The sequence below is a fragment of the Oncorhynchus tshawytscha genome, unplaced genomic scaffold, assembly GCF_018296145.1.
Source record: "Oncorhynchus tshawytscha isolate Ot180627B unplaced genomic scaffold, Otsh_v2.0 Un_contig_11018_pilon_pilon, whole genome shotgun sequence".
In the NCBI taxonomy this organism is placed as follows: domain Eukaryota; kingdom Metazoa; phylum Chordata; class Actinopteri; order Salmoniformes; family Salmonidae; genus Oncorhynchus; species Oncorhynchus tshawytscha.
In genome coordinates, this window is record NW_024609768.1 from 357,170 (window position 1) to 372,799 (window position 15,630).

A 15,630-nucleotide genomic window follows, 5' to 3' on the forward strand; every position below is an offset into this window, starting at 1 on the left:
CAAGAGGTGTCACTCTCTTCAACATCTGTCCACTTGGTAATACAACGTTATTCAATGCGTTTATATGAGATTTTTTTAATTTCACCTTTATTTAACTAGGCAAGTCAGATAAGAACAAATTCTAATTTACAATGATGGCCTACTGGGGAACAGTGGGTTAACTGCCTTGTTCAGGGGCAGAACAATCTAGCAACCTTCCGGTTACTGGCCCAACACTCTAACCACTAGGCTACCTGCGGTATGTGTTAATTGTAGGGGTGCCCATGAGGCTGGGCATCAGAAATGTCCGGTGAGAGAGAGGCAGGTTGAGGTTTCCAGGGTTAGATTAGTGCAGAAGTTGTCATATGCTGAGGCAGTAAAGGAAGTAGAGGAAGATGGGTCAAGGGGAGGGATCCTGAGAGGAGTGGTGTGTTTCAGTAAGATTGGATTTTTAGAATTTATAGCAATGATTATTAACTGTACTGCAGGGATGGAATATAAGTCGCAGAAAATTGAAGTTGTGGTGGCAGCTGCAGAGAAGTATTTGGTTGAATGACGTTTGACATCATAAGAGTTACAGGGTGTGTTGAGTGGTGGTGTCCTTTCAGGCTGTTGGCCTGAGAGACGACTACATAGATTTAGTGGAGTAGGGTGGTGGGTTTTTAATTAGTGTAGGGTTAGATGGTAGGGTATTTGTTCATTTGTTAACTTAAAAAAAAAAAAAGCAAACTATAAGGGTGTTATACTCCAGTCTAGTAGGTGGCGGTATTGCAACATGTGTTGGATGCCACCCGCCGTTAAACCACACCGAAGAAGATGATCCCGTCAAACAGATGTGTTTATACCATATAGAATAATACATTTGAACGATTCTGATTGCTCTCACAGGATCTCATAATTTCCATTTACAGCCAAACAATTACAGAAAAGTAACTGTTCAGGTATTTACATTTTTTAAAATGTGACCTTATAGTTGGGTTTGTAAACTAACGCAGTCCCTGAATCTGCACTGGTTTCCGCGGCCTGTCTTTGTTATTGTTTTTCCCCCAGCAAGTTAGCCATTAGTCAGCTAGATAGTTCGCTAGTTACAACCTCCGATCTGTTACTATAGCTAATGTTAGTTAGTTAACTACAGTTCGGGGTAATGGTTTAAGTGTGACTTGCTTTTGGGAGCCAGCTAACGTCTCATTGTGAGCAAAATGACTTTAGCGAGGAATTAGCTAGCTAGCTAAATTAGCTGGACCAACCGTTGCTAATGGCTACCGATTTACGCTGTGGTTAGCTCGTTTAGCAAACGTTACATCATTTTGTGTTGTCTTTTCTGTAGCAATCACACGAAAGATCCATCTGTGAAAAATCATCCTGAACTTGTTGAGGTCTCCTCTTTTAGATCCACCTCCAGCCCGACCATGTCTGAGCCGGGTCCTGGCTGTGGTGATCCGGCCCAGAGGAGCTCACAACAGGGTCCAGAGGTGGTGTCAGTGAAGCTGGAGGACTGCGGTCAAACACTGGAGCTCAATGTGATTGTGAAAGAGGAGGAGGAGAGAGAAATCAAGGAGGAAGAAAACAGTGACTCGGGTGAGTTCTGGCTGTCTTTTCCCACGAGCACAGACTTTGCTGATATCTATTTTATCGAGGAGACATGTACTTACTATGATTGAGAAATATGGTGGTCTCACCTACTTAAGATGGATGCACTAACTGCAAGTCGCTCTGGTTAAGCGCGTCTGCTGAAGGACTAAAATGGAAGACTTGCATAATCTTTGACTTGAGTTCAGGCTGTGTTTTGTAGGGAGGGAGGACAGATAGCTTTATCCCCAAACATTATACTATTTTATATATTTCATTTGTGTTATCACTGTGTGATTCAAAGCAACAAGACCCTTGTAAAAAGCCTTTCTTTCAATGCTCTGCTAATGTACCAGCCCTCTGGCTGACATCCCAACAAAATTAAAGAGCAACTTAAATCAAAAACCAACTTCTCTGGTTGAAAATGGCTTCTGTGGCATCGATATTAGTCAAACATTTATTCCACTTTCAATATTGACCAAAGTGTAAGTAGGATCATTTTGGTCATAAACTATATTCCAAAACAGTTGTGAGATTTGTCTAACTGAGGTCATCATGACGTACATGAGGGTTGTGTTTGGATTCCAATCGTCCCCCACTAACACAACAGTGGTAGACCTGATCACTGACAACGATGAGACAGCCTGTAGGGAGGAGGTCAGAGACCTGACCGTATGGTGCCAGGACAACAACCTCTCCCTCAATGTGATCAAGACAAAGCAGATGATTGTGGACTACAGGAAAAAGGCGGACTGAGCCACGCCCCCATTCTCATCGACGGGGCTGCGGTGGAGCAGGTTGAGAGCTTCAAGTTCCTTTGGTGTCCACATCACCAACAAACTAACATGGTCCAAGCACACCAAGACAGTCGCGAAGAGGGCACGACAAAACCTATTCCCCCACAGGAGACACAAAGATTTGGCATGGGTCATCAGATTTTTACAGCTACACCATCGAGAGCATCCTGACGGGTTGCATCACTGCCTGGTATGGCAACTGCTCGGCCGCAAGGCACTACAGAGGGTAGTGCGTACGGCCCAGTACATCACCAGGGCCAAGTCTCCTGCCATCCAGGACCTCTATACCAGGCGGTGTCATAGGAAGGCCCTAAAAATTGTCAAAGACTCCAGCCTCCCTAGTCATAGACTGTTCTCTCTGCTACCACACAGGAAGCAGTACCAGAGCGCCAAATCTAGGTTCAAGAGACTCCTAAATAGCTTCTACCCCCAAGCCATAAGACTCCCGAACAGCTAATCAAATGGCTACGCAGACTATTTGCAAAGAGCGAAGAGCGACACATCGGGCTAGGCTGCTAGCGAAGAGCAACACATCAGGCTAGGCTGCTAGCGAAGAGCGACACATCGAGCTAGGCTGTTAGCGAAGAGCGACACATCAGGCTAAGAGCGACACATCAGGCTAGGCTGCTAGGCTGAAGAGCGACACATCAGGCATCGAGCTAGGCTGACACATCGGGCTAGGCTGCTAGCGAAGAGTGACACATCAGGCTAGGCTGCTAGCGAAGACCGACACATCGGGCTAGGCTGCTAGCGAAGACCGACACATCGGGCTAGGCTGCAACGGTCTTATCGGATTCCAAGACGCATATTGAAGATGTTAGAAGAAATGTCAATTTTTTGGTCGACAAGATGAGCAACGAACAGGCTGCTGCTTTTACTATGTCAATGTGCTATCCCCCCATAGTTCAAAGGTTGACCTCTTCTATTGGTCAGCTTGTCAGCGAACAAGATGAGCAACGAACAGGCTGCTGCTTTTACTATGTCAATGTGCTATCCCCCCATAGTTCAAAGGTTGACCTCTTCTATTGGTCAGCTTGTCAGCGAACAAGATGAGTAACGAACAGGCTGCTGCTTTTACTACGTCAATGTACTATACCCCCCCATAGTTCAAAGGTTGACCTCTTCTATTGGTCAGCTTGTTGTTCAGCGAACAAGATGAGTCCAAACCAGACTCTGGGACAGGCTGCTGCTTTTACTACAAATGTCAAATGTACTATACCCCCCATAGTTCAAAGGTTGACCTCTTCTATTGGTCAGCTTGTTGTTCTGTTAGAAGTAAATATTCCAAACCAGACTCTGGGACAGTTGTGGGGTGATAGATCCCAAATGAATCCAACCACTGTACATCAAAACACCATTTAATAGTAATGCGGCTGCTATAAGCAGCAATGTCCACGCGGCAGTAGGCTTAAGTTCAGCAATTTCCACGTTATTAGCTCAGCAATGTCCATGCGGCAGTAGGCTATAAGCTCAGCAATGTCCATGCGGCAGTAGGCTATAAGCTCAGCAATGTCCACGCTCAGCAGTAGGCTATAAGTTCAGCAATGTCCATGCGGCAGTAGGCTATAAGCTCAGCAATGTCCACGCGGCAGTAGGCTATAAGCTCAGCAATGTCCATGCCGCAGTAGGCTATAAGCTCAGCAATGTCCACGCGGCAATAGGCTATAAGCTCAGCAATGTCCACGTGGCAGTAGGCTATAAGCTCAGCAATGTCCACGCGGCAGTAGGCTATAAGCTCAGCAATGTCCACACAGCAGTAAATCAAATCAAATTGTATTGTCACATACACATGGTTAGCAGATGTTAATGCAAGTGTAGCGAAATACTTGTGCTTCTAGTTCCGACCGTGCAGTAATATCTAACAAGTAATCTAACAATTTCACAACAACTACCTTATACACACAAGTGTAAAGGAATTATTAAGAATATGTACATATACATATATGGATGAGCGATGCCTGAACGGCATAGGCAAGATGCAGTAGAAGTAGAGTACAGTATATACATATGAGATGAGTAATGTAGGGTATGTATACATTATATAAAGTGACATTGTTTAAGTGACTAGTGATACATTTATTACATCCAAATGTTAATTATAAAAGTGGCTAGAGATTGAGTCTGTATGTTGGCAGAAGCCACTCAATGTTAGTGATGGCTGTTTAACAGTCTGATGTCCTTGAGATAGAAGCTGTTTTTCAGTCTCTCGGTCCTAGCTATGATGCACCTGTACTGACCTCGCCTTCTGGATGATAGCGGGGTGAACAGGCAGTGTCCGGGTGGTTGTTGTCCTTGAGGATCTTTTTGGCCTTCCTGTGACATCTGGTGGTGTAGGTGACCTGGAGGGCAGGTAGTTTGCCCCCAGTGATGTGTTGTGCAGACCTCTACCCTCTGGAGAGCCTTACGGTTGTGGGTGGAGCAGTTGCCGTACCAGGCGGTGATACAGCCCGCCAGGATGCTCTCGATTGTGCATCTGTAAACGTTTGAGTGTTTTTGGTGACGACAAATTTCTTCAGCCTCCTGAGGTTGAAGAGGCGCTGTTGCGCCTTCTTCACCACGCTGTCTGTGTGGGTGGACCATTTCAGTTTGTCTTTGATGGGTACGCCAAGGAACTTAAAACTCTTCACCTTCTCCACTGCTGTCCCGTCGATGTAGATAGGGGAGTGCTCCCTCTGCTGTTTCCTGAAGTCCACGATCATCTCCTTTGTTTTGTTGACATTGAGTGAGAGGTTATTTTCCTGACATCACACTCCGAGGGCCCTCACCTCCTCCCTGTAGGCCGTCTCGTCATTGTTGGTAATCAAGCCTACCACTGTAGTGTCGTCTGCAAACTTGATGATTGAGTTGGAAGCGTGCATGGCCACGCAGTCATGGGTGAACACGGAATACAGGAGAGGGCTGAGAACATATCCTTGTGGGGCCCCAGTGTTGAGGATCAGCGGGGTGGAGATGTTGTTTCCTACCCTCGCCACCTAGGGGCGGCCCAGGACCAAGTTGCACAGGGCGGGATCGAGACCCAGGGTCTCGAGCTTAATGATGAGTTTGGAGGCTACTATGGTGTTAAATGCTGAGCTGTAATCGATGAACAGCATTCTTACATAGGTATTCCTCTTGTCCAGACGGGATAGGGCAACGTGGTTGCGATTGCGTTGTCTGTGGACCTATTGGGGCGGTAAGCAAATTGGAGTGGGTCTAGGTTGTTAGGTAGGGTGGAGGTGATATGATCCTTGACTAGTCTCTCAAAGCACTTCATGATGAAAGAAGTGGGTGCTACAGGGTGATAGTCATCTAGTTCAGTTACCTTAGATTTCTTGGGAACAGGAACAATGGTGGCCCTCTTGAAGCATGTTGACACAGCAGACTGGGATAGGGATTGATTGAATATGTCCGTAAACACAACAGCCAGCTGGTCTGCGCATGCTCTGAGGACGCGGCTAGGTATGCCGTCTGGGCCTTTAACACGTTTAAATGTTTTACTTATGTTGGCTGCGGTGAAGGAGAGCCCGCAGGTTTTGGTAGTGGGCCGTGTCAGTGGCACTGTATTGTCCTCAAAGCGAGCAAAGAAGTTGTTTAGTTTGTCTGGGAGCAAGACATCGGTGTCCGCGACGGGGCTGGTTTTCTTTTTGTAGTCCGTGATTGACTGTAGACCCTGCCACATACATTTCGTGTCTGAGCCGTTGAATTGCAACTCTACTTTGTCTCTATACTGACGCTTAGCTTGTTTGATTGCCTTGTGGAAGGAATAGCTACACTGTTTGTATTCAGTCATCTTTCCGGTCGCCTTGCCACGATTAAAAGCAGTGGTTCGCGCTTTCAGTTTTGCACGAATGCTGCCATCAATCCACGGTTTCTGGTTGGGGAAGGATTTAATCGTCACCGTGGGTACCACATCACCGAAGGACTTGCTAATAAACTTGCTCACCGAATAAGCATATACATCAATGTAATTGTCCGATGCTATCCGGAACATATCCCAGTCCACGTGATCGAAGCAATCTTGAAGCGTGGAATCAGATTGGTCGGACCAGCATTGAACAGACCTGAGCATGGGCTTTTCCTGTTTTAGTTTCTGTCTATAAGCTGGGAGCAACAAAATGGAGTCGTGGTCAGATTTGCCGACGGAGGGCTTTGTATGCGTCACAGAAATTAGAGTAGCAATGATCCAGAGTGTTGCCAGCCCGAGTCGCGCATTCAATATGCTGATAAAATTTAGAGAGCCTTGTTTTCAGATGAGCCTTTTTTAAATCCCCAGCTACAATAAATGCAGCCTCAGGATATGTGGTTTCCAGTTTACATAGTCCAATGAAGTTCTTTCAGGGCCGTTGAGGTGTCTGCTTGAGGGGGATGTACACGGCTGTGATTATCATCGAAGACAATTCTCTTGGTAGATAATGTGGTCGGCATTTGATCGTAAGGAATTCTAGGTCAGGTGAACAAAAGGACTTGAGTTCCTGTATGTTGTTATGATCACACCACGACTCGTTAATCATAAGGCATACACCCCCGCCCTTCTTCTTCCCAGAGAGATGTTTGTTTCTGTCGGCGCGTTGCATGAAAAACCGGGTGGGCTATAAGCTCAGCAATGTTCACACGGCAGTAGGCTATAAGCTCAAATGTTCCAAATTGCATTTAGCATTTATGGTTAAATAGTTAAAAAATGTTGACTGCCTCCGCTCAGATTGCAAGGTGGGTGATGTTGCCGTGCGCAACAGCCTCTCCCGTCTGAATGAACAGCCTCTCCCGTCTGAATGAACAGCCTCTCCCGTCTGAATGAACAGCCTCTCCCGTCTGAATGAACAGCCTCTCCCGTCTGAAGAGCTAGTGTTTTTCTTTTCAAATCAATTTAATTGTCTATTTTGGTTAATTTCCTTGGTGTCCTAGCAGATTGCCTTGGTGCTCTAGTAGATTGCCTTGGTGCTCTAGCAGATGGCCTTGGTGCTCTAGCAGATGGCCATGGTGCCCTGGCAGATTGGGCACCTCTTGGAAGGCCAAATGGCCTTGCCCCTAACATCAGGAAACTCCAGGCCTGGTGATCACTCCAGTCTGCCATTGTTTTGGGCAAATGGGCACTTGTCAAAATTCCCATTCACGAACATCTTGTGTCCCGCCGCGACCTGTTTTATAACATGATTTGCTATGAAACACTGCCAGACTTACAACTTTCTCCCTCTCTATTACCAGAATGTGTAAGAAACAAAACGGTACTGAAGCACATGTGTCGCCAGTGACTTGATAAGCTGATTGAGCTAATGTGGCCTGCCTGATCAATGTACCTGCTTCATTGACAAACACAGAGATGGAACTTGGCTGGCTGGCTGGCTAGCTAGCTAGTGATTTTAGGAACTAATAAATGTTGTTGGTGAAGGGTATGGAACCCTGGTCTCTGGTGGGGAGTCTTAAATGTGATTGGTGTAGGGGAGTTTTATCACTACATCACAGCTCTACACTAATTACAGATTTATTGATTGATCTGAGATTATTTTGGACTATTTTGAGGAATTGGTAGGATATGTTGTTGCTACCGTGACTAGTTTTTCAGCCATTATTTAAGGTTAAATCCTGCATTTTTAAGCCTAAAAGCCTTTGTACCTCTTTCTGTTTCTTACCCAATATGTGTTCATATTCTTACAGGAAAGAGCTCCAACCCAGACTCAGACAGCAAGCCCAGTCCCACAGCATCAGGAAATCATAAACAATGCAGACAGAAGCCCCAACCCTGCTGTAGCGACAGTTTTATTTGTCCAACTCACCTCAAATCACTCAAACAGACTCCCAAAATAAAGAAGACATACCTCTGCTCCCAATGTGGGAAGAGTTTCAGTCGGACAGGAGACCTAAAGAGTCACGAGAGATCACACAGTAAAAAAGCCTTACCACTGCGCTCGATGTGGGGAGGGATTCACTCAGCTTGGAAGTCTAAAAAGTCACCAGAGAATACATACAGGGGAAAAGCCTTACCACTGCTCCCAGTGTGGGAAGAGCTTTAATCGTTCAGGAAACCTTACAGAACATCAAAGAATACATACAGGGGAGAAGCCTCACCACTGCACCCAATGTGGGAAGAGTTTCAGTCGGGCAGGAATTCTAAAGAATCATAAGAGAACTCACACAGGAGAGAAACCTTTCCACTGCTCTGCTTGTGGGAAGAGTTTTACAAGAGAAGTAAGCCTAAAGAATCATCAAAGAGTACACACTGGAGAGAAACCTTTCCACTGCGCCACATGTGGGAGGGGTTTCAGTGAGAAAGTAAATCTTAATAGACACGAGCGAGTACATACTGAAGAGAAGCCTTACCACTGCACCACATGTGGGAAGAGCTTTAATCACTCAGGAAGCCTTAAGGAACACCAGAGAATACATACAGGGAGAAACCTTACCACTGCACTGAGTGTGGAAAGAAATTCCGTTTTGCAGGAGATCTAAAGAATCACAGAGATCACACAGTAGGGAGAAGCCTTACCACTGCTCTCTTTGTGGGAAGAGTTTCAATCAACCCGGAAACCTAAAGAGTCATCAGCGAATACACATAGAAGAGAAGCCTACCAGTACTGTCAATGTGATTGTCAAAGAGGAGGAGGGTGAGAGGAAAATCAATGATAAGGTAAAGAGAGAAGTTGAGGAAAGTAATGGTGTAGTTGACTCAGGTACATCAAGACTACCTGGTCGTGGGAGTTACCCCTGTCCTCAGTGTGGGAAGAATTTTAGTTCCTCAAGTAATCTAAAGAATCATCAAAGAGTACACACTGGAGAGAAACCTTTCCACTGCTCAGTATGTGGGAAGCGTTTCCGTGAGAAAGCACACCTTAAGAGACATGAGAGGGTACATAATGGAGAGAAGCCTTACAACTGCTTCGAATGTGGGAAGAATTTCCGTGTGGAAGAGACCCTACAGAAACACCAGAGAATCCACACAGGAGAGAAGCCTCACCACTGCTCTCTTTGTGAGAAGAGTTTTAATCATTCAGGAAGCCTTAAAGAACATCAAAGAATACATAGTGGAGAAAAGCCTTACCACTGCTCTCTTTGTGGGAAGAGCTTCCATCATTCAGGAACCTTTAAGAAACATCAGCAAAGACACATTGGAGTGAAACCTACCTGTAATCTCAATGTGATTGTCAAAGAGGAGGATGATGACTGTACTCTCAATGTGATTGTCAAAGAGGAGGATGATGACTGTACTCTCAATGTGATTGTCAAAGAGGAGGATGGTGACTGTACTCCCAATGTTATTGTCAAAGAGAAGGATGATGACTGTACTCCCAATGTGATTGTCAAAGAGGAGGATGATGACTGTACTCTCAATGTGATTGTTAAAGAGGAGGATGACCCAGATACATCAAGACTACCTGATTGTGGTCGTTACCCCTGTCCTCAATGTGGAAAGAATTTTAGTTCCTCGAGTAATCTAAAGAATCATCAAAGAGTACACACTGGAGAGAAACCTTTCCACTGCTCTGCATGTGGGAAGAGTTTCAGTGAGAAAGCAAACCTTAAGAGACATGAGAGAGTACATGAGAAGGAAAAGAGAGGAGTTGAGGAAGAGGAGAAAACTGGTAGTGTAGTTGACCCAGGGACATCAAGACTACCTGGCCGTGGGAGTTACCCCTGTCCTCAATGTGGGAAGAGTTTCAGTTCCTTAGGTAATCTAAATAATCATCAAAAAGTACACACGGGAGAGAAGCCTTACCACTGCAGCCAATGTGGGAAGAGCTTCAGTGAGAAAGCAAACCTAAAGAGACATGAGATAGTGCATAGTGGAGAGAAGCCTTACCACTGCACCCAATGTGGGAAGAATTTCCGTGCGGCAGATACCCTACAGAAACACCAGAGAATCCACACAGGAGAGAAGCCTAACCACTGCTATTTTTGTGGGAAGAGCTTTGATAATTTAGGCAGCCTTAAGGAACATAAAAAAATACACAATGGAGAGAAGCCTTACCACTGCACTCAATGTGGGAAGAGCTTCAATTACTCAGGAAATTTTAAGAAACATCAAAGAATACATATTGGAGAGAATCCTACCTTTATTCTCAATGTGATTGTCAAAGAGGAGGAGGAAGATGGAAAAGAGAGAGAAGTTGAGGTCGAGGAGAGAGAAGTGAAGGAAGAGGCTACATAAGCTAACTAGGAAGGGAGAGTTATACCTCATATCTTTGCAATGCTGTCTTCTGTGTCAGTATGGGATTGGGCAGCACCATTGAGAGCAATCTCCTTTTTAAAATAGTCCATATCTTCTACTTCCATGAGTGTATTGGAAGGTAGCAAATCAACTGAAAAAGTACACACCACCTCCTAATGTACTGCAGTGTGTACAGTCTGAACAGGATACCACCTCCTAATGTACTGCAGTGTGTACAGTCTGAACAGGATACCACCTCCTAATGTGCTGCAGTGTGTACAGTCTGAACAGGATACCACCTCCTAATGTGCTGCAGTGTGTATCATCTGAACAGGTACAAAACCAAGGTTGGTGATTTACTGCTACCTGCAGTTATGGAATGTTATCTCAGGACTATAATTCATTGGTTAACTCCTTCTGCTGACCTGGATGGAATTATAGCATCCTTCCTTAACCCACAGGAAGTCCCACCATTTTGACTACTTCAAAATGGTGAAAGTCCTCAATGGTGCTGCTCGTTAGACAATACAGTGGAAAAGCCTCACCATTGCTCTCCATTATATAAAATCTCTTATTCACTAAAGCATGTGATAAATATATCTGTATAGAATCTGCGTTCTAGGTTCATTTGACCGTGGGTTGTCGACAATGCAGCTTTTAAAAAGGCAATTTCCGACTGTGTGAACATATGCAGCATTTACCAGGAATAAGAAACACGCGATAGTGGGAACATTGTCTTTAAAAGTCGGATTGAATCCCAGCTTCTGTTTAGTCATGGTAAAAACATGACATCTTTCTTCCATTTATTTTCTTCCATTTAGCAGAAGTCTTTATCCAAAGTGATTTGTTCAGGATGTAAAGCACAGACAACACAAAACAACAATATCTAAACGCATTAAAGGACCAATCCAAAGTTGAACCAATAACAAAGCGAGGCACCCTTGTTTTGGTATAAAGCTTAGGGATGGACCTGGAGAAGTGTAACCACTTTCACATTCATAGACAGAGCAATGGACTGACCATTCATGATCTCAAAATGATAATTTTAGCTATGGACTGACCATTCATGATCTCAAAATGATCTGCTATGGATTGACCATTCATGATTTCAAAATGATCTGCTATGGATTGACCATTCATGATCTCAAAATGATCTGCTATGGACTGACCATTCATGATTTCAAAATGATCTGCTATGGATTGACCATTCATGATCTCAAAATGATCTGCTATGGATTGACCATTCATGATCTCAAAATAATCTGCTATGGACTGACCATTCATGATCTCAAAATAATCTGCTATGGATTGATCATTCATGATCTCAAAATGATAATTTTAGCTATGGACTGACCATTCATGATCTCAAAATGATAATTTTAGCTATGGACTGACCATTCATGATCTCAAAATTATAATTTTAACCATGTTTTAGGCTATACGGGGTTTGTTTACATTTACAATGTTTCCAAACATTGGAGGAAAACAAATTTATATTTTGTGGTTCTGATGGAGTGTGACAGTTAAAATAATCTTATGAGGGATTATAAATTAATAGTTTTCAAGAATCAATAGGGATATACAGTATCATTCATTTATATAAGTCTAAAAATGTATGTTACAACTGCAGAGCCCCACTTTAAACACTACAGTATCATAACATATTTACATATACCATTACAACAGTAGATCACCCCTTTAATCACTACAGTATCATAACAACAGTAGATCACCCCTTTAATCACTACAGTATCATAACATATTTACATATACCATTACAACAGTAGATCACCCCTTTAAACACTACAGTATCATAACATATTTACATATACCATTACAACAGTAGATCACCCCTTTAATCACTACAGTATCATAACAACAGTAGATCACCCCTTTAATCACTACAGTATCATAACATATTTACATATACCATTACAACAGTAGATCACCCCTTTAAACACTATACCATTACAACAGTTCACAGTAACAGAGGTCAGATAGGCCTACAGTTTACGTTGTTGAACAGTGTCTCTGCCCTACTTTTTAAACTGATGAGTGAGATGTGTAAAGAAGGTACATTTGGATCACCTATTACACGTTGTACAAGGTACATTGATAAGTTGATCTGAAATACAACCTGCCCCGCCTCCTTCCTGTTTATGAGTAGTACAGCATCAAGAGAATAATGCCCTGTGGGCTATCCTATTGAATACAACATATGTCCATAGAATCATCCCACTGGGCACAGACGTCAGTTCAACGTCTACTTTTAATTCATATTTGGTTGTGAATTCAACAAAACATTTCACCATGTCATTGGATTTAGGTCAAAATATATTTTTTAAATTAAATTCCCAAAACATTTAAATACTTTTTTTCAAATCCAATCAGTTTTCCACGTCGATTCAACGTCATCACATTTGACGTTTTTTTGGGTTGAAATGACGTGGAAACAACGTTGATTCAACCAGTTTTTTTTTTTTTGCCCAGTAGGATTATGACAGAATTCAGCCATTCTTTTTTTAAACTCAGGAGAAGGGCTGGTCTGGATTGACATCAGAAGTAAACAATGAGTGTATTGTTGTGTCATCATCTGGATGTAACCGGTGTGTAAAAATATATTGCCAAGTATCCTGGAAGTGAATTATAAATACAAACAGAACAAACTGTCTGTGTGATGCCTCTTCATTGACATTGTATTATGTTGGTTGGCATGGCACCCACAACAATGCCTTTTTGTACACTTTCAGGGAGGTCAGGAAAATGGCATCCCTTGAGAGGGCAAATATGAGATGTATGTTAGGAGAAGTGTAATATTATCATAAGGCAGGGTTCCCCAACCCCAAGAAGGAGAGGTTAGGAGAAGTATAATATTATCATGAGGCAGGTTTCCCCAACCCCAAGAAGGAGAGGTTAGGAGAAGTGTAATATCATAAGGCAGGGTTCCCCAAGAAGGAGAGGTTAGGAGAAGTATAATATTATCATAAGGCAGGGTTCCCCAACCCCAAGAAGGAGAGGTTAGGAGAAGTATAATATTATCATAAGGCAGGGTTCCCCAACCCCAAGAAGGAGAGGTTAGGAGAAGTATAATATTATCATAAGGCAGGGTTCCCCAACCCCAAGAAGGAGAAGTGTAATATTATCATGAGGCAGGGTTCCCCAACCCCAAGAAGGAGAGGTTAGAAGTGTAATATTATCATGAGGCAGGGTTCCCAACCCCAAGAATGAGATGTTAGAAGTGTAATATTATCATAAGGCAGGGTTCCCCAACCCCAAGAAGGAGAGGTTAGGAGAAGTGTAATATTATGAGGCAGGGTTCCCCAACCCCAAGAAGGAGAGGTTAGGAGAAGTGTAATATTATCATGAGGCAGGGTTCCCCAACCCCAAGAAGGAGAGGTTAGAAGTGTAATATTATCATGAGGCAGGGTTCCCCAACCCCAAGAAGGAGAGGTTAGGAGAAGTGTAATATTATCATGAGGCAGGGTTCCCCAACCCCAAGAAGGACAGGTTAGGAGAAGTGTAATATTATCATAAGTAAAGGGTTCCCCAACCCCAAGAAGAACAGGTTTAATTAAAAAATCTAAGGCAGGGTTCCCCAACCCCAAGAAGGAGAGGTTAGAAGTGTAATATTATCAAAGGGTTCCCCAACCCCAAGAACTTGAATGTTGAAGTGTAAATTATCATGAGGCAGGGTTCCCCAAGAAGGAGAGGTTAGGAGAAGTGTAATATTATCATAAGGCAGGGTTCCCCAACCCCAAGAAGGAGAGGTTAGAAGTGTAATATTATCATGAGGCAGGGTTCCCCAACCCCAAGAAGCTGAATGTGTAATATTTCATGAGGGTTCCCTGTCAAGAAGGAGAGAAGTGTGTTATCATGAGGCCCACAGTTAGGAGAAGAATATTATCATGATCCCCAACCCCAAGAAGGAGAGGTTAGGAGAAGTGTAATATTATCATGAAGGAAAGGGTTCCCCAAGGAAGAAGGAAGGGAAGAGAAGTGTCAAATTATCATGAGAGGAAGGGAAGGCAGAGGAGGTCAAAAGAAGAGAAGGAGAGGAGTGTCAAAGAGAGAGAGGCAGGGAAGAAAAGAGGAGAGAGGAGAGAGAAGAGTAATATTTCATGAGGAGGTCAACCCCAAGAAGGAGAGGAAGAGGAAGGCAGAGGAGGTCAAGACAGAGAGAGAGATGAAGTGTAATATTATCAGATCAAAGAAGGAGAGGAGAGAAGTGGAAGGCAGAGGAGGGTTCCCCAAAGAGAGAGAGAGAGAGGAAGAGGAAGGCAGGAGGTCAAAGAGAGAGGAAGAGGGAGGAAGAGGAAGGTCAAAGAGGAGGTCAAAGAACCCCAAGAAGAGGAGGAAGAGGAGGTCAAAGAGAGAGAGGAAGAGGAAGGATTAGAGGAGGTCAAAGAAGGAAGGTTAGAGAGAAGGTAAGGAAGGCAGGGGTCAACCCCAAGAAGAGAGGTTAGAGAGAAGTGTAAGGTCATCATCATGAGACAGGGTTCCCCAAGAGGCATCACAGGTGGAGGAAGAAATGTTTATCAGGCGAGAGGAGGTCAAAAAAAAGAGGAAGAGGAAGTTCAGAGGATTCAATAAGAGAGAGAAACGTGAAGACAAATGTAAGCCAAGCTTGAAGTTGTTTGTCAAACATCTGTTTGGAAGAGGAGGTCAATTTGCAATTGTGAGGCCCACAGCTGAATGTAGTTCATGATCCCTGTCATAAGGAGAGGAAGAGAAAGGAAGGAGGTCAAAGAATGGAGGAGGAAGAGGAAGGCAGAGGAGGTCAAAAAGAGAGAGAGAGAGAGAGGAAGAGGAAGGCAGAGGAGGTCAAAGAGAGAGAGAGAGAGGAAGAGGAAGGCAGAGGAGGTCAAAGAGAGAGAGGAAGAGGAAGGAAGAGGAGGTCAAAGAGAAGAGAGGAAGAGGAAGGCAGAGGAGGTCAAAGAGAGAGGAAGAGGAAGGCAGAGGAGGTCAAAGAGAGAGAGAGGAAGAGAAAGGCAGGAGGTCAAAGAGAGAGAGAAGAGAGAGGAAGAGGAGGTCAAAGAGAGAGAGAGAGGAAGAGGAGGAGAGAGGAAGAGAAAGGCAGAGGAGGTCAAAAGAGAGAGAGAAGAGAAAGGCAGAGGAGGTCAAAGAGAGAGGAAGAGAGGCAGAGTCAAAGAGAGAGAAGAGAAAGGC

The 15,630-nt window shown here is 44.0% G+C and overlaps 1 protein-coding gene across 1 annotated transcript; it reads left to right on the forward strand.

The window, feature by feature from the left end:
* Positions 1-757: 757 nt before the first annotated feature.
* Positions 758-13,130, forward strand: LOC112234050 (zinc finger protein 271). The gene is made up of 4 exons (XM_042317775.1): positions 758-920; positions 1,370-1,557; positions 7,977-8,268; positions 8,760-13,130. The coding sequence occupies exons 2-4, from the start codon at positions 1,389-1,391 to the stop codon at positions 10,462-10,464; spliced, it is 2,166 nt and encodes a 721-aa protein (XP_042173709.1). The 5' UTR covers positions 758-920; positions 1,370-1,388; the 3' UTR covers positions 10,465-13,130.
* Positions 13,131-15,630: the final 2,500 nt, after the last annotated feature.

Coding starts and splice junctions, on each gene's coding strand:
- LOC112234050 (XM_042317775.1), top strand. CDS start 1,389: ATGTCTGAGCCGGGTCCTGGCTGTGGTGATCCGGCCCAGAGGAGCTCA. Junction 1,558..7,976: donor GGAAGAAAACAGTGACTCGG/GTGAGTTCTGGC, acceptor ATATTCTTACAG/GAAAGAGCTCCAACCCAGAC. Junction 8,269..8,759: donor TCAGCTTGGAAGTCTAAAAA/GTCACCAGAGAA, acceptor TCCGTTTTGCAG/GAGATCTAAAGAATCACAGA.